Source organism: Perissodus microlepis, chromosome 23, assembly GCF_051167445.1.
Source record: "Perissodus microlepis isolate ML-2025 ecotype Zambia chromosome 23, ASM5116744v1, whole genome shotgun sequence".
Classification (NCBI taxonomy): domain Eukaryota; kingdom Metazoa; phylum Chordata; class Actinopteri; order Cichliformes; family Cichlidae; genus Perissodus; species Perissodus microlepis.
The window spans coordinates 5,371,673-5,394,270 of NC_140482.1; the positions used below are offsets into that span (position 1 = coordinate 5,371,673).

The 22,598-nt window shown below is 42.0% G+C and overlaps 1 protein-coding gene and 1 non-coding gene across 2 annotated transcripts; one reads left to right on the plus strand and one right to left on the minus strand.

Moving 5' to 3' along the window:
• Positions 1–1,053: 1,053 nt before the first annotated feature.
• LOC146360840 (ETS translocation variant 5-like) lies at positions 1,054–20,151 on the plus strand. The gene is made up of 13 exons (XM_084922405.1): positions 1,054–1,171; positions 3,227–3,292; positions 3,384–3,468; positions 3,772–3,819; positions 5,454–5,504; positions 16,160–16,268; positions 16,381–16,641; positions 16,744–17,021; positions 17,191–17,253; positions 17,331–17,399; positions 17,716–17,867; positions 17,986–18,087; positions 18,639–20,151. Exons 2-13 carry the CDS (start codon positions 3,245–3,247, stop codon positions 18,870–18,872), a joined length of 1,500 nt encoding a protein of 499 aa, XP_084778531.1. The 5' UTR covers positions 1,054–1,171; positions 3,227–3,244; the 3' UTR covers positions 18,873–20,151.
• A 313-nt stretch (positions 20,152–20,464) lies between these two features.
• Positions 20,465–20,583, minus strand: LOC146360841 (5S ribosomal RNA). The gene has a single exon (XR_014799618.1). It is a non-coding gene; the product is annotated as a 5S ribosomal RNA (ribosomal RNA).
• Positions 20,584–22,598: the final 2,015 nt, after the last annotated feature.

Below are 22,598 nucleotides of genomic sequence, written 5' to 3' on the forward strand. Positions count from 1 at the left end.
CTATAAAGCCTTTTAGGGTCTTATTGTAAAACGACTGTTAGTCTGATAACCTGATGATGCTCCCCTGTGCCTGTGCTCACCTTAATAGTGAGTATAACATTGGTTCATCTTATTCCAGGCTGAAGCTAAGAGACACATTTTTATTATTTCTTTGACTTTTTTTGTTAAATTATTACATATGCAACTTCCCCCCCCCCCCCCCCCAAAAAAAAAAAAAAAAACCCTTGTAATTGACTGTAAGGTTTAATAACAGTAACACTAAATATATGATCTACTCAGTGGTGGTTGTCGTTGTAGTTCCAATTGTAACATCATAAGAGAACAATAAAATTAAGGACATCAATTATTATTACATGGCAAGTATTTCTCTCTCTTCTTGCTATAGTGTTTATTATGATCTGTGGCAGGAAAGATGATCTCATGAATATAACCTAGTTCGGGTGTCACACTCATTTTAAATGCAATTTCAGCAGTTTTTCTACTTGATGATGAAATGATGTTGTAGTCAGTGAAAGAAAATTTGTCAGCATAACTCTTTGGGCTTAAATTGTGAAAAAAAAGTGTAGAATTAAATATAGTAGATTGTGTATTACATTATTACTTTGGTGTAGCATGCATGGTCTTTATCACTGGAAATATGTATGTATGTGTGTGTGTGTGTGTGTGTGTGTGTGTGTGTGTGTGTGTGTGTGTGTGTGTGTGTGCGCGTGTGTGTATATATGCCCTGCTTCAAATTTTCTAAAGCTGCCAGGCATTATGTTTAACACCCCTGATTTAGTTGAAATCAGTAGGCTATATAATAAACCAGCAAAAGCATGCTTGATGACCTTGAATTTGGTTATTTATTTACCTGTTTACTTTGTAAGACCTTAATTGCAGCGCTGGCCCTTTAAGAGAGTCCTGGTTTCATGAATGAAACGCAGCCATTCATAAAAAAACACCGGGGGCCGGGCCACAGAGCAGCCTCGATGACGATTGGCTCGCCTTCTGACTGACTCTGAGTTCCAGCCAATGGCAGGGCAGGAGATCGCTCGTTTTAGCCGCAGCTATCAGAGTCCTTCATTGAGAAAAATCCACAGCCGAGTGATTAATCGAGGTGCTGCATGGGATGTAGGGGAGGAAATCTGCGACGAGTTCTGTTTTCACACTGCCAAGAAACTTCACTTACCAAGTGAGTCTTCTTCTTTTTGTTTTTATCTTACCGCTTTAGTAAAAGCTGGCGCCTGCTTGCCTTTAATTACATAAACACCAGATGCATGGTCGCGGTTTTTTTTCTTTGCTACAGGCTCCGAGGGGAGCACATAGGCGTTCAGAGGCTAACGCCATTTTCTTACAAATCTAACTCAGTGCTGCGTTTATTCCCCCGCGACCGTCTGCCTGCCTGCAGTGCGGCATTTCCGTCTGCAGCAGCTTTTTTCAGATTGTTGGCGCCGGGAATCCTTCACTGTTTGTCTGTGGCGAAATTTGTCAATGGTGAGCGGGTGTCTCCCCCCTCCTCCTCCTCCTCCTTCTCCTGCCTCAGCCAGTATCGCGTTTCACTTCATTGAGAAAAACAAGGAGGACTCAACGAGCGTCACGCGAAACTCCATTCAAAAATCTTTCACTTTAAGCGAGGATTTGTTGCTAACGTTAGCGGAGTTAGTTGGCGTGATTTCTCCTCGGTGGTGTTTGTAGTCACTGAAGCAAAGCCGAGTGACAACCCCCCCCCCCCCCCCCCCCAACACACACACTCACACTCTAAATCGTTTGTGGAGGTTACTTTAACCGAAGACTAGACGAAACGTTACGCAACGTCGGGGGTTGACCTTTTATCTCTTGAAATAGTTTTTCACTGTTTACTTTTGCCCCATATTTCGCGAGCTTTAGTTGGACTCTTGAGCAGTTTGAGCCAGGTCAATACCCCCTTTTTTTTTGTTTGAAGAAACATTAAAAATGTAGAAATTTACAAAGCTTTGAAATATGGTGTAGTTAAGAGGTGCAAAACATTGTTAAAATAATGTCCCATATCTTTATCGCACACATACGTTTATCGGCTACTTTAGGTACACCAAGAAACCAGTTTGAGGTGATCTGAGCTTTATGACGTGGTGTTGTTCTGCTGGATGGGTACACTACGGTCATAATGGGATAGGGTATGGCCAGCAATAAAGCTCAGGTAGAGTGGCATTTAACAATGCCCAGCTGGCACAAACTGCAGCACTACAACCAGTTACAGGTGGTTGGATCCATGCTTTCGTCATCTGAATGTCACAGAAGAAATCAGGCAGCCTTTTTTCTCCCCTCTTGTCTAATTTTGGTTAACCTCTGCAAATTTTAGCCTCTGTTTCCTGGTGACAGGAGTGTCACTCGGTGTGGCCTTCTGCTGCTGTTGCCTGTCTGCTTCACGGTTTGAGGTGTTGTGCATTCAGAGATGCTCTTCTGGTTGTACCAAGTGGTTATTTGATTTATTTGTTGCCGCCTTATTAGATTGAAGCAGTCTGGTCATTCACCTCTGATCTCTAGCATAAGCAGCCTTAGTAAACTCTAGAGGCGATTGTGTGGGGAAACCCAACAGTTCAGCAGTTTCTGATATACTCGCACCAACAACCATGCCACATTCAAAGCCACCTAACTTTCATTTCTTCCCCATTCTAATGCTCACTTTGAACTTCAGCTGGTCACCTTGACTGTGCCCAAATGCACTCAGTTGCAGCAATGTGATTAGGTATTGGCATTATTAGCTGAACAAGTGGTTTGTTTGTTTTTTGTTTTGTTTTTTTTAAATGTTCTTTAATCCTAGCTCTTGGCAAGCAAAGTGTCAAACCATTTTAATTGCTGTCTTTTCAAACATAGCATTGTCATTCTTTGTACATATGCTTCTCTGTACGTCATTAAAGTTGGCACGGCACAGCCAAAGGAAAAGACGTCATGTTTTATTTGACTATTCAGCTGCTTTCTTTTCATTGCCTCAAATCAGCCTTTGAAGAGCGAGTCCTCCCGCAGCTTCACGTCAGTTTATTCATGTCAGATTTGCGTACTGCAGATTGCATAATTCTTTCTGTGACAACGGGGCTTTTATAGCCACTGTAAACAAACATGCCAAGTCATGTGAAAGGGATGATGGTAGTATGGATGGAGGGGCTAGTCCTGTAGGGGGGAAAGAAAAAGACTACGATAGACTTAGATTTAGTCTGCTTAATGACTCCAGTATGTTCAAAGTATATCACTTCCTCACTGCTCATCCCAGGGTGAAGACTCCTGCAACATGGAGGCCTTTTATGATCAGCAGGTTCCCTTTGTGGTCCCTGAGAGTGTGAGTTTGAAACATTATGATTTTATATTCTTATCTTTGTATTGTCTTGCTGCATGTGTGCTGAGTTTCATTCCTTTGCCCGTTGCTGCAGAAATGTCACACACAGGAAGCAGCGAAGTGTCTCAGCGATAGGAAGAGGAAGTTCATGGACACCGAGCTGGCTCAGGACACAGAAGGTACATATAAAACTCAGACTGACTATGAAACTGCAGTTAACTTCTTGTGAGTGCCAGGATAACATCTGTCTGCTGGGTACAAACAATGTGGGGAGAAATTATATTCATAAATTTGCTAATAGGATTATTTTTTTCCCCTCCCCTGTTCTTTCAAGTGCCCCTCGTGGTCTTTGGTATTTCTTTAATAGGTCATGCTTCTCTGACAATCTTATATAGGCCATTTGTTGTCATTAATTACATGTGAAATGTCAAATAACTGCGCCCACACACATTCTAACAAATGAATGTGAAACCATCTTCCAGAGCTATTCCAAGACCTGAGTCAGCTCCAAGAAATATGGATCGCTGAAGGTGAGCATCCCACATTATACAGGGAGTGCAGAATTATTAGGCAAGTTGTATTTTTAAGGAATAATGTTATTATTGAACAACAACCATGTTCTCAATGAACCCAAAAAACTCATTAATATCAAACCTGAATGTTTTTGGAAGTAGTTTTTAGTTTTAGCTATTTTAGGGGGATATCTGTGTGTGCAGGTGACTATTACTGTGCATAATTATTAGGCAACTTAACAAAAAACATATATACCCATTTCAATTATTTATTTTTACCAGTGAAACCAATATAACATCTCCACATTCACAAATATACATTTCTGACATTCAAAAACAAAACAAAAACAAATCAGCGACCAATATAGCCACCTTTCTTTGCAAGGACACTCAAAAGCCTGCCATCCATGGATTCTGTCAGTGTTTTGATCTGTTCACCATCAACATTGCGTGCAGCAGCAACCACAGCCTCCCAGACACTGTTCAGAGAGGTGTACTGTTTTCCCTCCTTGTAAATCTCACATTTGATGATGGACCACAGGTTCTCAATGGGGTTCAGATCAGGTGAACAAGGAGGCCATGTCATTAGTTTTTCTTCTTTTATACCCTTTCTTGCCAGCCACGCTGTGGAGTACTTGGACGCGTGTGATGGAGCATTGTCCTGCATGAAAATCATGTTTTTCCTGAAGGATGCAGACTTCTTCCTGTACCACTGCTTGAAGAAGGTGTCTTCCAGAAACTGGCAGTAGGACTGGGAGTTGAGCTTGACTCCATCCTCAACCCGAAAAGGCCCCACAAGCTCATCTTTGATGATACCAGCCCAAACCAGTACTCCACCTCCACCTTGCTGGCGTCTGAGTCGGACTGGAGCTCTCTGCCCTTTACCAATCCAGCCACGGGCCCATCCATCTGGCCCATCAAGACTCACTCTCATTTCATCAGTCCATAAAACCTTAGAAAAACCAGTCTTGAGATATTTCTTGGCCCAGTCTTGACGTTTCAGCTTGTGTGTCTTGTTCAGTGGTGGTCATCTTTCAGCCTTTCTTACCTTGGCCATGTCTCTGAGTATTGCACACCTTGTGCTTTTGGGCACTCCAGTGATGTTGCAGCTCTGAAATATGGCCAAACTGGTGGCAAGTGGCATCTTGGCAGCTGCACGCTTGACTTTTCTCAGTTCATGGGCAGTTATTTTGCGCCTTGGTTTTTCCACACGCTTCTTGCGACCCTGTTGACTATTTTGAATGAAACGCCTGATTGTTCGATGATCACGCTTCAGAAGCTTTGCAATTTTGAGACTGCTGCATCCCTCTGCAAGATATCTCACTATTTTTGACTTTTCTGAGCCTGTCAAGTCCTTCTTTTGACCCATTTTGCCAAAGGAAAGGACGTTGCCTAATAATTATGCACACCTGATATAGGGTGTTGATGTCATTAGACCACACCCCTTCTCATTACAGAGATGCACATCACCTAATATGCTTAATTGGTAGTAGGCTTTCGAGCCTATACAGCTTGGAGTAAGACAACATGCATGAAGAGGATGATGTGGACAAAATACTCATTTGCCTAATAATTCTGCACTCCCTGTACAAATGATGTGTGATAGTTGATGAGAGGGGTCCTTAAACGGCATGTCTTTTCCTCCTTCTCAGCTCAAGCTACCGATGACGAGCAGTTTGTCCCGGATTTCCAGTCCAATAACTGTGAGTACCTGCTTCTTCTTGGATGTTTGGAGAGATCACGATTTCAGGTTTTAGCAGTGGTGCACACTATTTATGTACGAGAGTATTTTTGTGAGAGCTTTATGATGGGTCTGGAACTGAGCGTTGGAAGTTGGTCTTTAACATGGAGTTGGACATAAGAGGGGTGGCACGTGTGATCACATTGCACTGTCAGCTGTTGGCTCTCATTTAGGATCTGTGCAGCTTCCTGCTCTTTCATGGCAAATGGATAAACTCCACTGAACTACCAGATTATGACTCGTGATCTCAAAGGTCACTGGTGTAAAACCAGTTGTTTACAGTGCTCGCATTCGCTGGTGTTTCCACTCACCTTGGAGCTTTGCCAGTTAAATGATAGTCGTCACGTACCAGAGGAAATGAGGTGAGATAAAATAAAAAAAGTACTGTACTTAAAAGTGTTACAGATAAGGCAGGCGATGAGGAAATGGTGCGTTTAGTGCTCCTGCCAAACACATATTACATCGACTCCCCGTGCGGACAACAAAGCTGACGGAGACCATGTCGTGGATGGAAACATTAGCGGCCTGGCGTCATCGGTGCAGCATACTGATGAGAATCTCTACAGATTCCTGGAAAGCTCAGATCAGATAGGGGTAGGCTTCCTTTCTTTCACAGACGCAGGAGTGGGGAGCAAACGCTGAAAGGGATGATAAAGGAAAAACTTTATGGTAAATGGCAAGCCTGCATTGCAAACTGGAAGAGCGCAACTTAAGGACGTGCAGAGCTTGTCTATTTAATGCGATGTGTCATGGCTACTAAATTATCAACATGAGCAGATAAGAGTTACGAGGTAAATATTCTGGGTCTGAAACGCTGGCAGTAAACTCTAATTTGGATCTGAAACTGTTCTGCCACACCAGCAGGCAAATGTTTCCACCAAAGCTGCCATTTACAGGGAGTGCAGAATTATTAGGCAAATGAGTATTTTGTCCACTTCATCCTCTGCATGCATGTTGTCTTACTCCAAGCTGTATAGGCTCGAAAGCCTACTACCAATTAAGCATATTAGGTGATGTGCATCTCTGTAATGAGAAGGGGTGTGGTCTAATGACATCAACACCCTATATCAGGTGTGCATAATTATTAGGCAACGTCCTTTCCTTTGGCAAAATGGGTCAAAAGAAGGACTTGACAGGCTCAGAAAAGTCAAAAATAGTGAGATATCTTGCAGAGGGATGCAGCAGTCTCAAAATTGCAAAGCTTCTGAAGCGTGATCATCGAACAATCAAGCGTTTCATTCAAAATAGTCAACAGGGTCGCAAGAAGCGTGTGGAAAAACCAAGGCGCAAAATAACTGCTGTTACGAAATCAGTTTTACCCCTGTTCTTTTATTCGTCAAAACTTCCAGAGACGGCACCGGAACTCAGTAGTCATTTCACAAAACCTTTATTCATCTTTATTTAAGCATGCACTTCTAGAAGGGAAGACGAGGCCGGTGTATCCCTCTGCAAATCTTCACCCCTTTGTTAGTTACAGCCAGCTTTATAGAGGCGTCCCCATCATAAAACCCCCTACGGTGTGCTGCAAACTCTGTGTGTCTATGTGCACGAGCACATGAATGCCTACATGTGCGCGTTCCCACGTGTCTATGTGAGTGCTCGTGTGTGACTGTGTACGCATACCTGTGTGTATGTGTGAGTGCACATGAGTGAGTGTGCGTGTGGATGTGTGTGCGTGACAGTTAAAACACTGTGGGTGTAGGTGACTCCCTAGATCATAAAACCCATCTCCCTTCCAGACCACAGTTATCCAGTTACAAATGTTGAGACCCCCACCCAAACATCCTCTGGGTAATTTCCCCTCAGCATTAACTCCTCTGTTTTACTTCCACAGTTCAGCTGGGGAGGGGTCTCCTACAATCTACTCCTAAGTTCACAACACAGTGAGGCCTTTATTATATTGAGGGCAGTGTCAGTGTCTCTACAATAGTTCTACATTCTATGTTAACACATTTCTAAACTCTAAAATCAGCTAAACACTCCTACAAATCCCCCTTTTTATCTGCCCTATGGCAGATAAAACTACACTAAATCTTTCACCATAATGTTTTCATACTGTGACTCCCCATTTCCCAAAAGTGGCATCATGGTGTCTGCCTTTGTATCAGAGTCTCCCACAGCACGATTGATGAGTCTTACGAACAAGGCTCTGATACAAGGCACACAACAACACCCACATGTCACTAATACTGCAATAAAAAAACAAACGAACAAACCATAATTGACATAATGAAACCTTTCCATTGCCCAAAGACAGAGGTCATCCACGCTTCCAGCGGGTCATCTAATCCCGAATGCTCATACATTGTGGTGGACAACGTCTTTCGGCCTTCCAGAACTCGGGTCACAGAGCCGTCGGGAACTGTGTTATTTGGAATGAAAGTACAATACATATCCCCAAACATCGCGCAAACGCCCCCTTTTTCTCCCAACAACATATCTAACACCATCCGATTTTGTACTGCCATTAAAGATGTTGGACTCAACTGTTCAGCAAGCCCTTGCATTTAATGACAGCACAAAGATCAAATGTATAGGAGATTGTGGACCCTTTAACATAGTCCAACTCTATACCGCCATAATAATCAAAACACATCTGATTTACCTGTTTCACTACGTTTGGTTCGCTTCACCGTGGCCTGTGATGTTGGAGTCGCTGGAATGGATTCAGGTCTGTCTCTGGGCAATTCACTTATAAGAAAAATCACAGTTACAATGACAACAGTCACACCTAACACTACCGTTTCTCTCCAATTCCCCCTCAACCAGCCTAGAGAAGTTGACATGAGTTAAATGTAGATAAAAGGCTCGTCTCTTTACATCTCTCCCTCACAGAAGGCTTCTCTGCAGAGCATCAAATCTGCATGGCAAAGTGACACACTTTAGGTGATCTTCATCCTTGGGAAAAGTGGTGTCAACTATTTCCCAGTCTCCTAGTATTTGTGCCTCACACAGAATCACAATTCCATCGCTGGACTTCCTCTGCGCTGTCACTTTTGGAGCTTGGCACGCTCTCTCCATCCCTCAGGTTCTCATGTTCCAACGCTGCTGAAGATTTAAGGCAGAGCACGTCGTACACCTTAGTTGTCTTCCTCAGCGTCAACATTGACTCTCATTTTATTTAAGATCTTGCTGTGGGAAGTCTCCTCTTGATCTCCTGGAAGCTCAGTAGCACAGCTCTCTGTGCGATGTCTGCTGTGCTGAAGATGATCTCTGATCCTCCTGAAGCCTCTCTCCTGGCCTCAGCTCCCATCTTGTGGACGATCCTCTCAGCCACTCCTTCTCGTCATGGCACCTCACGACATCTACAGATTAAAAAATAACACTCCTCTTGCCACATGGCTTTCACCATGTGGCAACTCCCCAATGAGACATGCACAAGAATGTTGCACATTCTCTCTAAAACAATCTCCAGGGTTTCCCACTTGGAGCAGCCATACTCCAACCTGTAACCCTGTGTAAAAACATTAGTCAGCAGTCACATGTTAAGCTTGTTTAACTCCCAGCTCCACCTGGAGCCTGTAACCTGGAAGACAAATCTGTTAAATCAAACTTCACATTTGCAACCAACTATAGATCATGAGAGTGATAAAGTACTCAGCATAACAGACAAGTATCATGTGCAGGTTTTCTCCAATCAATAAATCACTATTGTTACCATAATTTGTCCCAAATCATGAATCATCCCAATTTATTCCACAATTTAATCTGTGACTTTCCTTAAACAATATCACTCCACCCATTTTATCACTGTGAGCTCAATAGTGGCAGGCTAATGAGCCCATATTCAACTATTCCATAAACACTGCATCCCTTATTTGTTTTTCTCATGTCACTTGTCCGCTTCTGCTGAATCCTCTACATGCACTCTTAAAGAAAACAAACATTAGCAACACACATGGATCGTGTGGTGGGCAGGCGTCGGCCATCCACGTTCCAGAGGTGCCGTAAAAGGCCATAAAATTAAGCCTGCTGTAAAAAGAATGACACTGGTTTCAACACAGGAAATTTCTCACGTTATTCACATCGTCAAAGTAACCTTCAACACAGTGTAACAGCATCACCAACTCATAACCTGTAAACACAGTTTTCTTCACACATAAACCCAGAAATCCTGTAGTAGAAAAACATTAACCAGTTGTCCTGTTATAAATCACATGATCAAACCACATGAAGAACTGTAGTGCTGTAGAAAAGAAAATGCAAATGTTAGCGCTGCGCAGATGTATACACACTTTGTCACAGTTACCTCTGTGAGCAACACAAGGTAGTGAATAACACCCCTGGTAGATGCACACACAGAAAGTGGCATTTAAAAGGTTAAATCATCACGCAACCTCAAATGTTGCTGTCATCTTTCTGCTCCTGTAAAAAGAAGCACATAAATTCATCTGCACCTTTGTCAGGTGGGGGTTAACCTTGAGTCGTGGTCAAGTCTTGTCAGCTTTCTTTCTTTCTTTCTTTCTTTCTTAACCTATCGTCGCATTTAGTTTCCACTCTCAGCAAAATGACGTCATTTCAAAAAGAAAAGAAGAACTTTAGATCGGATTACCTCGCTGAATCCTTTTTAGGGAGGGACTCTCATTTTCTAATTGTCCCAAATACGTGGCTTTCTCCTGAGCCCATTTTAATGTGGAGAAACTCACTTGCAACAATTTTCTCGATGACGTGTAGCACTTTTAATTCCCGACATGCAGATCTGCTTAAAGAAAAGAAATTCACAAACAGAAATCAGTGCCTGTTCAAAAAATAAAATGAAAAATGACAAAACTGAAAAACAAAAGAAAATACAAAAAAATACAGAAGCCCGGTCTTAGGACTTGTCACAGAATATTCTTTCTCTTATAGGTGAGAAAACACCAAATCTAAAACTTGGTGCCATGGTAAAACCTCCCCCATACTTCAGAAACAAAAACAAAAAATCTGCTAGTTTCACTCATTTAAACTCTAGCTGCAGGATTCTGTTCACCCCTGCTATCATGTTCCCCAAAATAATATTAATTCAGTCGTCTATGTATCAGTTCTCAACCCACTCAATAAACCAGACAGGATGATGGTAACAGTATTACCTACTTAAAATTGTTTGATCTTCATTACGTGTGTGTGTGTGTGTGTGTGTGTGTGTGTATGTGTGTGTGTTAGTCGGGTTAATACATTTTCTATTTTTATGTATCCTTTTATGTACCTTCCCCCTTTTTTCTGAAACAAAACTCCGTTCACTCCAAATTTTGTTTCAGAAACATCTAAATGAAAAACTCTGTCATAGGCAGGCACAGCTAAACCCCAAATGCTTGCAGGTTACCATAGGCAACCACACTGAGTATTGTTAACCCCTTCTACAAATACCCTCTTTTAATATGTAACACTTTGTGTATGATTTTGTGCTACCTCTAGTGCATATTATGTGTGGTGTCACTTTCCATTTTTTCTAACAGTACACTTGCATACCTCAGTACTTGTCTTCCTCCCCCTTTTGTGGTGGTCTGGACACTGTGTCAACCCTCCACTTCCAGGCAGTCGCTTGTCTCCCCGGATGCTTTAACCCAATTTGATTCCCCACACTAAAACAGCCGCCTCAGTCCTCTTCTGCTCCTTTCTCTCCGTTCTTCTCTCCCACTTTTCAGTCCAATGGCAGTCAGTTGTCTTCAGCTTTGTCCCGTGTATCTCTTTGTCCCACTGTCTCTTTCATTGCCATCTCACTCCAAACATGGCAAGTGTCAAACTCAGACAGTCTTCTCAAAAGTCCTTCACACACAGTGAGGTTGCAGCTTGCTGGAAACGCATCGCCATCCATCCAATCTAGATGGTGGATCTTCTCTTTCTGATGCCGTTTGCCCACAGTGCTGCTGGACCTCTCTGCTCAGAACTCTGGTATTGTCTCTTGGACTTCTGTCCACTGTTGATGTTCAGGATGAGGACGGGAAGCTGCAAAACAATTCAGCCAAAAATTCTGGCTGGGTGTTTCTATTTTTTCTAATGATTTTAACCTATAATTTTCTTCTGACTGCTGCCCGTGGAGAATTGATCCAGGTCCGTTCCCCACCTGTAATCGACAGACTGAGAGACTTTCATTATTCACTGTGACTGCATATGTTTTCATCACTCCTAAAGCAACACATCTCTACTCATTTTGTTTTAAACTCTGACTTTAAACCCCAAAAATGAAATTTTTATTTGTTCTTAACTGCAAACACAAATCTTCTTGATGTTGTTGTTAATTATTTTCATCCACAACACTCCAAATTATGTTTTCGTTTTGTGTCCAGCAGGGGAAGAAGGTGACCTGTAGTGTTACTGCTTCTCCCAGTTGGAGACAATTTCCCACTCACACTTCCACACTTTTTATTTTCTTTGTTTTCATGATTTTCTTTCTCTTTTTTTTTTTATTACCCCATTGTTTTACACCCACACATTAACCTGTTAACTCACTCCTCCAACCTCATTTTCCTTTCACCCCAACAGCTCTCATACAGTCAGCAATCAAATCCTCCATTCATCCTTGAGTACTTGGTTACCTTTAAATGTCACTGTTAATTTTATCAATTTATTTATCATTACCTTAACACTAATCCACTTTTTAATTTTCTTTATGTATTTTCAGTTCACTTTCTCCTATTTGATCACTACGATTTCTTGACTATTATTATTTCACAGAAAATCAACTGATCTACTTTGTCTCCCTTTTTGTCGTCAGGGAATTCACTCACAGACAGACAGACAGACAGACAGGTCACTAGCCCCCACCTTTTCTTTCTCACACACACACACACACACTCTTTACTCCTCGTTCGTTCCACCTGTGAACCCGCAGTCCCATTCAAACTTTCTGCGAGACACTTCTGCTGATTCAGGACAACGCCCTAATCAGCACACAGAGCGGGTGCCGCCCACTCTTATACACCTCAACCTAACTAGGACAATTAGGCTCACGATCTTCAGATCGCGCCACATTTGCCTCACGAACTATTCAAACTGCGCCACGGACTGGATACCGCAGTTTCTCTTCCCCATAAAAAATAAAACCAAATTAAACCCCCCAATTGACTTCACAGTTTGCAACAATTCGCGACACGGCCTCCTGCCGCAATTTCTGCACACCACAAACACACACTTTTAGACACAAATTCTTTTTGTTACTTTAATTGACTCCCGTACTTCAGACGAGACGCCGACTCTAACGGCGCTTTCACACAACTACACAGTCTATACACACTGCAGTCAGTGGGCTGAGCCAAGCAGTCGTTCTCTCACTAACAAAGCAACTTGCCCCCACTCTCATGCAGGTTATCAACCGTGACTAGGATCCAACACCTAGCTTTAGTTATTTAGGGCGCCCCCGGTGCCCAGGTCACCACCCCGGCAAATCCCAAGGACGCGTCCGACCAAGGGTGGAGTTGCCAAACTCGGAGCGCACACGGCCCTCAGCCGGCGACGAGGCCTTTCAGCCCCGCTTTCTAACTAATAGTAACACACGTTTCCTGCTTTAACGCACGAGGACGGATCATGCACCGCCACTTTTTTCCTAATAACTAAGACGGATGAAACACCGATTCTATTAATCCGTAACAAAAGTCTCCTGCTTTAACGCACTGAGATTTTCTTACGGGGCGCTAAACATCAACTTGGAGTTCTTACAAAAGTCTCTTGCTTTAGTCGCTCACAGTACGCTAAACATCAACTTGGAGTTCTTAAAAAAGTCTCTTGCTTTAGTCGCTCACAGTACGCTAAACATCAACTTGGAGTTCTTAAAAAAGTCTCTTGCTTTAACGCACTGAGACGGACGCTAGCCGCCTTTTTTTCTGAGTGAATTTACACTGCAATACGTTCAACTTAGCGAACAGATAATTTAGGCTTTAAACAATATGCACGGTTCGAAAATAAACAGGTCGTGCTTACCTTTTAATCATGTGAGCTAGCTCTCTGTTCGCCTCGTTTCACGATCTCAGCTCTGCCAATTCATCCTCTCTGGGCCTCGAGCGAATCCCGGGTTTTCGGCACCAAAACTGTTACGAAATCAGTTTTACCCCTGTTCTTTTATTCGTCGAAACTTCCAGAGACGGCACCGGAACTCAGTAGTCATTTCACAAAACCTTTATTCATCTTTATTTAAGCATGCACTTCTAGAAGGGAAGACGAGGCCGGTGTATCCCTCTGCAAATCTTCACCCCTTTGTTAGTTACAGCCAGCTTTATAGAGGCGTCCCCATCATAAAACCCCCTACGGTGTGCTGCAAACTCTGTGTGTGTCTATGTGCACGAGCACATGAATGCCTACATGTGCGCGTTCCCACGTGTCTATGTGAGTGCTCGTGTGTGACTGTGTACGCATACCTGTGTGTATGTGTGAGTGCACATGAGTGAGTGTGCGTGTGGATGTGTGTGCGTGACAGTTAAAACACTGTGGGTGTAGGTGACTCCCTAGATCATAAAACCCATCTCCCTTCCAGACCACAGTTATCCAGTTACAAATGTTGAGACCCCCACCCAAACATCCTCTGGGTAATTTCCCCTCAGCATTAACTCCTCTGTTTTACTTCCACAGTTCAGCTGGGGAGGGGTCTCCTACAATCTACTCCTAAGTTCACAACACAGTGAGGCCTTTATTATATTGAGGGCAGTGTCAGTGTCTCTACAATAGTTCTACATTCTATGTTAACACATTTCTAAACTCTAAAATCAGCTAAACACTCCTACACTGCCCATGAACTGAGAAAAGTCAAGCGTGCAGCTGCCAAGATGCCACTTGCCACCAGTTTGGCCATATTTCAGAGCTGCAACATCACTGGAGTGCCCAAAAGCACAAGGTGTGCAATACTCAGAGACATGGCCAAGGTAAGAAAGGCTGAAAGACGACCACCACTGAACAAGACACACAAGCTGAAACGTCAAGACTGGGCCAAGAAATATCTCAAGACTGGTTTTTCTAAGGTTTTATGGACTGATGAAATGAGAGTGAGTCTTGATGGGCCAGATGGATGGGCCCGTGGCTGGATTGGTAAAGGGCAGAGAGCTCCAGTCCGACTCAGACGCCAGCAAGGTGGAGGTGGAGTACTGGTTTGGGCTGGTATCATCAAAGATGAGCTTGTGGGGCCTTTTCGGGTTGAGGATGGAGTCAAGCTCAACTCCCAGTCCTACTGCCAGTTTCTGGAAGACACCTTCTTCAAGCAGTGGTACAGGAAGAAGTCTGCATCCTTCAGGAAAAACATGATTTTCATGCAGGACAATGCTCCATCACACGCGTCCAAGTACTCCACAGCGTGGCTGGCAAGAAAGGGTATAAAAGAAGAAAAACTAATGACATGGCCTCCTTGTTCACCTGATCTGAACCCCATTGAGAACCTGTGGTCCATCATCAAATGTGAGATTTTACAAGGAGGGAAAACGGTACACCTCTCTGAACAGTGTCTGGGAGGCTGTGGTTGCTGCTGCACGCAATGTTGATGGTGAACAGATCAAAACACTGACAGAATCCATGGATGGCAGGCTTTTGAGTGTCCTTGCAAAGAAAGGTGGCTATATTGGTCGCTGATTTGTTTTTGTTTTGTTTTTGAATGTCAGAAATGTATATTTGTGAATGTGGAGATGTTATATTGGTTTCACTGGTAAAATAAATAATTGAAATGGGTATATATTTGTTTTTTGTTAAGTTGCCTAATAATTATGCACAGTAATAGTCACCTGCACACACATATATCCCCCTAAAATAGCTAAAACTAAAAACAAACTAAAAACTACTTCCAAAAACATTCAGCTTTGATATTAATGAGTTTTTTGGGTTCATTGAGAACATGGTTGTTGTTCAATAATAACATTATTCCTCAAAAATACAACTTGCCTAATAATTCTGCACTCCCTGTAATAGGTCTCGAGTGTGTTTTGGTTATGGAAGTGCTGCTTCAACAAACACATTATTTTCCCAGCCAGTGTTCCCAGAGGTAATGTTGTGTAATCCTAACTGTCTAACCATTACGCTCACCAGGGATCCAACACTAGGCAGTTGGAGGCAAATTAGGAGTGTGAGACTTGTGTAACTGTGCGAAAGATGAACTGATGATGATGAAGTCAATTAAAATGCCTTGGCATTGAATAGGGACAGAACATTCAATTTTACTCATTTGAGAAAGCAAAAAACACAGTTTCGAGATAGTGACTGAGGTGTGTGTGTGTATTTATTTTTACGATATTGGAAGTTAAAGAACTGAAGTAACACAAGTGGGGAAAAATCAACAATTAGATGATCCCCTGTGAGCAAGCACTTGGTGACAGTGGGAAGTAGGAACTCCCTTTTAACAGGAAGAAACCTCCAGCAGAATCAAACTTGGGGAGGGGTGGCCATCTGCACTGAGGCATTGGGGTTGAGGGGAGGGCGACAGGACAGGAGAGACACTGGAAATGCAAAGTGTTGTACAGAGACACTGAGTTGAGAAGAAACACTGCATCGTGGGAAGCCCTGCGTAGCCTAAGCTTATCACCTGATTCTGCCTGAACTATAAGCTTTATCAGAAAGGAAAGTTTGTTAAGACTAATCTTTGAAGCAGTCCACTTGGCCATCTAAAGTAAGGGTGTTCATTCCATGCTCTGCAAACATGTATGTATTATTTGCCTGTGTTTTTTGCAGTGATGTTTCATGGACTGGCCGCCAGCAAAGTGAAGCGTGAACCCAGTCCGTCCAAAGACTTCTCTCCCTGCAGAACGCCTCAGGCTGACATGTGCCTTTACAGCTACAGGTAACCATTCATGTTTTTAAACCTGTGTGTGATATACTGCAGTACTACTACCACCACCACACACCTGGCAGACAGAACTCTTGGATGATGTGTTGTTATCTGGTCTCCTTAGTGCCTGTGAGCCTGCTCTGACTCCATCCTCCACACCTGCAGTACAACAACGTGGCTCCATCCACCCTACTGGACCTCCACCTTTACAGAGGCAGTTACAGCCATCTACCCCTCAGCTGACCAACAACTGCTCCCCAAACCACACTCCTGCCCATAGCCCCTCCCACCTCCGCAACCTTCCACAGGCCAATCAAAGCCAGCAGTTTGCTATGCCACATCCTCCTATTGGCTCTTCCAGTGTGTCGTTCAACGCAGAACAAAGGTAAGCTTTAAAAAAAAAAAACAAAAAAAAAAACACACACGGTTTAAGCTGAAAGCGAATGAGCTTCAAACCTTTAAACATCCACTTCTTTCCACACTTCAGGTTCCAGCGGCAGTTGTCGGATCCCTGCCTGTCTTTCCTTCCTCCAAAGAAGACCGCAAACACGCCGTACCACCCCGCCATCCGTGACGGGAGGCCAATGTATCAGCGCCACCTTTCAGAGCCTCTGGTTCCCCATGCTCCCCGGGGTTTTAAACAAGAACTGGTGGACCCGAGATATCCAGAGCCAGGGCCTCCTACGCCAGGTCTGGCACGTCCTCAGACTGCCTTCAACCATGTCACAATTAAACAAGAGCCAAGGGACTTTGGCTATGACTCAGGTATGTTACCCTTAGTGTGGCGACGGCATCTGAATAAAATGTATTCACGTCTGTTAGGGTAACAGGCAGTCTTGCCATAAGTGAAACATTCAAATAACTACAGGCCTAGGCTCAGACACTTTACATTTCCTTGCAGTTTATGAAGAATTGTGACTTTTGTGCCTTTCAGAGGTTCAAACATGCCAGTCGTCATCCTTTGAGAAGTCTGCTTTGTACCAAAATAACAGCGCAGGTGAGTTTGTGTGTCCTGGTTTTAAAAATGCGTTTTCATGCTGCCACAGTCTTTTTACTCTATTCTTTGCTCCACAGGATTTGGTCCAGACAGAGAGCAGTGTCTGTACTATGATGACACCTGTGTTGTGCCGGAAAGACTGGAAGGTAAGACACGGACTTCCAAAACATCCTTGTTAACACTTAGTGTATAAGACAAAGGAGGGAAGGACAATATCATTTAAGGCAGTGAGCTGGCGGTATTGTGTTTGTTATTGGCATTTGCATACACCAGGTTGAGTATTCTGTTTCTAATGTTGTACTATGTTCTGTCCAATGAGACATGATTTAAAAAAAGAAAAAACATAATTTTTTTTTTTTTTTTTTTAAATGAGCAAACGATTAAGAAATTGGTTTAAAAAAACAAACCAACCAACAAAACAGCACAAAAGCAGGAAAGGTGACTTCTGCACGTCTTCACCAGGTAAAGTGAAACAGGAGGGTCTGCCGTACCAGCGCCGTGGCTCCCTGCAGCTGTGGCAGTTCCTGCTCACACTCCTGGACAACCCAGCCAATGCACACCTGATCATCTGGACGGGGCGAAACATGGAGTTCAAGCTGATTGACCCGGAAGAGGTCAGCTACTGCATACCTAATGTGGAACTTTGAGAAGCTTAATATTCTTAAGGCTGAAAAACAACATTTTAAAGCCATATATTAATCCCCCCCCCCCCCCAAAAAATCATGTTTTTAGGTGGCTCGGCTCTGGGGGATCCAGAAGAATCGACCTGCCATGAACTACGATAAGCTGAGTCGCTCGCTGCGGTACTATTATGAAAAGGGCATTATGCAGAAGGTAAAGGCAGGTCATGTTCCACTTGAGTCTTCCTTTACTCCTATGTTGTTGTAATGTTGTAACTATAAAAAAACTAGCTATTGGGCTCTTCCACTGAAGCACTGAGTTTTTGACCTCTTATTTCTAATCTAATCTTAGCCTCTAATGAAGCACATCTGGAAGCCATCCAGTTTTGAGTTTTAAAAGACTTGAGGTTATTTTTTTTATTTATTTTTTTATAATTTTTATTAAAGGCATGTATTTTTTTTTTTTTTGTGTGTGTGTGTTGTTGTACCAGGCTATTAAACATCATCAGTGTTGTTTATTTCTGCGGTTTGGGGCATTTAAACACTGAAATCCATGGAGAATGACTCGCTGTTTAAACCAGCCTCAAGTGGCCGTTAGAGAAACTGCAGTTTTCTGTCCTCAACATTTTGTCATTAATTTCCAAATTTTTGAGAGATTACTTTTGTTTATTATTATTATTATTATTATTATTATTATTATTATTATTATTATTATTTTTATTTTTATTTATTTTTTTAATTTCTCAACTCGAATTCCTTTTGCAGGTGGCCGGTGAGCGGTACGTCTACAAGTTCGTGTGCAACCCCGAGGCACTTTTCTCCATGGCTTTCCCAGACAATCAGAGGCCAAGTCTCAAGCCTGACCCGGATGCTGTCCTACCTCCCAGCGAGGACGAAGGCTCCCACCTCCCCAGCTATGAAGATGACGGGCCTTATCTGGCTGAAGGAGTGGAGCAGGGCATCCAAAGACTGGGCCTCCCTGACGGCTACCCGTACTAGACTCCACAGCCTGGCAGCTGAAGTTATTTTTAACACGATGTAACCTATATTTACGGAGCAGTGTTTGAGAATTTTTAGTATGTACCTACGTTATCTGTCACAAAGACGCAGCATTTGAAGAAGTTAATTTCACAAAAAACAAAAATTATTATTATTATTATTATTAAGCCAGAAAGCTAACAAAAAAAATAACTGAGATGGTTAAACTCAAAATGAAAAAAAAAACTCATTGTAGTTCTGATTTGGTTTCACGTATTATAATATTACCTGGAATTTTAAGATTAGTTTACATTTGAGCAGTCAATAAGATTACAACATGTATCTAGAAGGAGAAGGTTTTACTTTACTTGGGAGACTTGTGATGGGTAAAATGGTATTGAGTCAGGTTTGTTGGGTGGGATAGGCAGTTGTAGCAAAATGAGGCTGGTTAAATTACAATGACAGTTTTATTTTTATTTTTTGTAAAAACTGCATCGGTTCTGAAATATTCCAGCTTCTTGTAAAATTGTGATGCTCAATATTTTTTTTCCCAAGCTTTTTTTTTTTTTTTTTTCTTCAAAATGCTCCATTTTTATCTTTAAAATTCTTTTTGTTAGTGACAGTGGTCTTGATGCCAGTTGTATTTTTTTTTTTGTAGCATGGCCATCTCTGTAGTCCTCTTGCTTGTGAACTCTGGGATTTGTATTACAACCAAAGTATCTCAAAGCCATGGCATTCCTTTACGGTTTCTGTTTTAAACTGCTTGAAAGGGACTGACTTGTATTTTCAGACCTATGAATTCTCCTATAAACATCAGTTTGAAATGTTTTGTGTACCTCTTCTTGTTTTCAAAGCTGATATTTTTTGGCTTTCTATGGACTCGTAAGTTTTTCCTATTGCTGTTTTTGACAAAGGTACTGCTTCTATTTTTGATTCAGTGATACTCTGATGCGAATAATAAGCATGGACTTTCTTATGAATGCGTCAGCAGTTCATGTCCTCGGATAGTTTTCTGCATTTTGTAGAGTTTATTTGCTTCGACATGTAGAAAAAGTGTATAATTATATATGGATATATTTTTGCAAAAGGCTGCGATTTTTTTTCCTGCTGAAGTATTTCTTCAGCCTTCCAAGGATTTACCCATGAACTCCTGCAGCTAGATGGTGGATGTAAAGGTATATTTTGCTATCTGATCACATGGTTGTATAACATACTGATACTGGTCTCTCTTCTGCCCTTGGATTCTGTTATTTGTGCCTTCTGTTGATCTTTACTGATGAAATAAACTATTTTACTCTTTTCTCTCGCCTCACAGTTCATTATTTCAAAACTACTACCAGGTGAAGAAAAGAGAAACAGTCTCCCCTGAGAAAGCAGCAGTGCCCTCTGCAGTTTGTGTTTAGAAGTGCAAAAGCTTTGTGCAAGACACACTAACCATCCTATTAGAAAATGAGCAAAAAGAGGGCCTCAGATTAGTTTCAATATTTAAACTGTCATTTGTATTATTTCAAAACAAAATACCGAAGTGATGTCCTTGTTATCATAGTATTCCTTGATGCTATCTCCACTGAGTGAGCACCAGCGCCCTCTGCAGTTTGTGTGTTGAGTGCAAAAGCTTACAGCACCTGGTATTCCCAGGCGGTCTCCCATCCAAGTACTGACCAGGCCCGACCCTGCTTAGCTTCCGAGATCAGACGAGATCGGGCGTGTTCAGGGTGGTATGGCCGTAAGCGATAAAGCGTTTCAGAAAAAGCCTTTTTATACATGCGGTGACGACACATATACCCTTACATTTTGATCTTCTATATATAAGTTAAAGTCTCCAAACGACAAGAGCTGCTGTTCATCTTTGTTCTTACAGGCATGAACAGTTACATTTCTGCGCATTTGCATCTATTTTCTGTCTTTAATGAGAATATCAGTTTTCCATCTTGTGTTCCAGATAAATCAGTTTCATTCTAAGATTGCATTTCTACACAAAAACTGCAGAGGGCCCTGATGCTCACTCAGGGGAGACAGCTTTAGTAAATATTTTAGTAATTTACAAAACTTCTGTAAGTGCTGCTTTTATATTTTGTGTAAAACTAATAACTATATACAGACATAAAATAATATAAAATCCCCAAAATAAAATAACAATTTGAAAAAATCTTTACAATACAAATGATACAAAGTCGTGAACCACTGAAGCGGTCTGTAGCTTCCTCCTGTTTTCACTTCTGTGCAATGACCCTCAGTGATGACGTCCACTCTACTGATCCTGAACCTCCACAGCTGTCTGACTGTTGGAACTAATTTGAGCTCTAATATTTAATCATTGCTGTAAGCAGACCTTATTTAACTCATCATGTGCACTAAAGTGATCAAAATATTTTGATTTTTATTACCCTCACTATTACAAAGGCTTATGGTTTCCTGTTTTTTCTTTGAATAAATAGCAGAAATTCTACGTGTTACTGACATAATAGTTCATGTTGTTTGTTTGCTATATTGAAAGACTTTGAAAGATTTTTGTATTTTTTTCTCTACTAGTTTCCAAAGATGGGGCAGAATAATGCAGTCCAGATCAACTCCATCGCTATGACCTCAGCACTAAGACAAAATGTAATCATCACCTCTAAGACTGTGTCAACAGAGCATTAACATATATTATCATCACATCATTACATCTTCCAGATAATAATGAGCATACAGCTTCTCTCTCTGTAACAGATTTTAAAAGAAGTGTGTGTGGTTTCACAAGTGCTTCATTTTCAGGTTAATAAAATTCTCTGGAGCGGCAGCTAAAGGATGCTGCTAACTGCTGTGATTGTGATATTTTTCCACATTCACTGAAATCTGCCATGTTCTGTCATTATTATAATTACTGTTATATTATTTAAACTCAACAAATTCTTAAGAAACATTTCCAAAGCAACATCATGAGAACGATCTTTAAAGATCACAGCAAGCTGCTCTCAATAACAGCAACATTGCAAGTGTAGAGATTGAAGGTTGAAGATGGTCAGTGAAGGAAATTCTGTGAAACGTCAGATTGGCTGCAGTGAGTTCAAATAGTGGCCAGGTGACTAAACAGCACCTGCACATCTGATCAGTTTTAAATTGGAATATTTATCTGAACAGAAATCAGTGCAAGTCATCTCTATATGAGATATGCAAATTAATTATACAAAATATCCATGAGAGGAAAGTTCACCAGCTGAAGATGTCATATAATGCAGTATCTGGAAGGTGAAATAGTTTTTATGTAGCGAGTAAAAGCCACCGAGTAACCGCTAAGGGCCTCTGTACTACTCGTGCAAACTTTCAGGCCCAAAGCTCTTACAGGAACAAGCCCAGAATAAACGGGACAAGAGGGTCAATATCAGTCAAATACGTTAACATTTATTATTTAAAAAAAACAACAACAAAACAACAAAAACACAAAGGGTTTGCAATAGGCCTAAAACTAGTGATGGCTCGCTTGAAGCTGACGCCCCGGTGCGTGTGTCAAAAAAATCAACACACTGCTTCAGAAGCACTGTGCCGAAGCTTGATTCGTTTGGCCAGAGTCACGTGATCAGTGACGTCCGAAGCTTCATTTAGAGCCTAACTGCTTCGGCGTCTGACTCCCTGGTTTATAAGGAAGTGAATCATTCGCGGGATTTGTGGAGTGTTTTGATGGTGACAGATAGTGAACCACTGATATTTCTACTGAAAGATTTGGAGCCAGCGAGGAATAGAGGAGGTTCTGTTGTGTGGGAGTAT

Coding starts and splice junctions, on each gene's coding strand:
- LOC146360840 (XM_084922405.1), top strand. CDS start 3,245: ATGGAGGCCTTTTATGATCAGCAGGTTCCCTTTGTGGTCCCTGAGAGT. Junction 3,293..3,383: donor CCTTTGTGGTCCCTGAGAGT/GTGAGTTTGAAA, acceptor CCGTTGCTGCAG/AAATGTCACACACAGGAAGC. Junction 3,820..5,453: donor AGAAATATGGATCGCTGAAG/GTGAGCATCCCA, acceptor CCTCCTTCTCAG/CTCAAGCTACCGATGACGAG.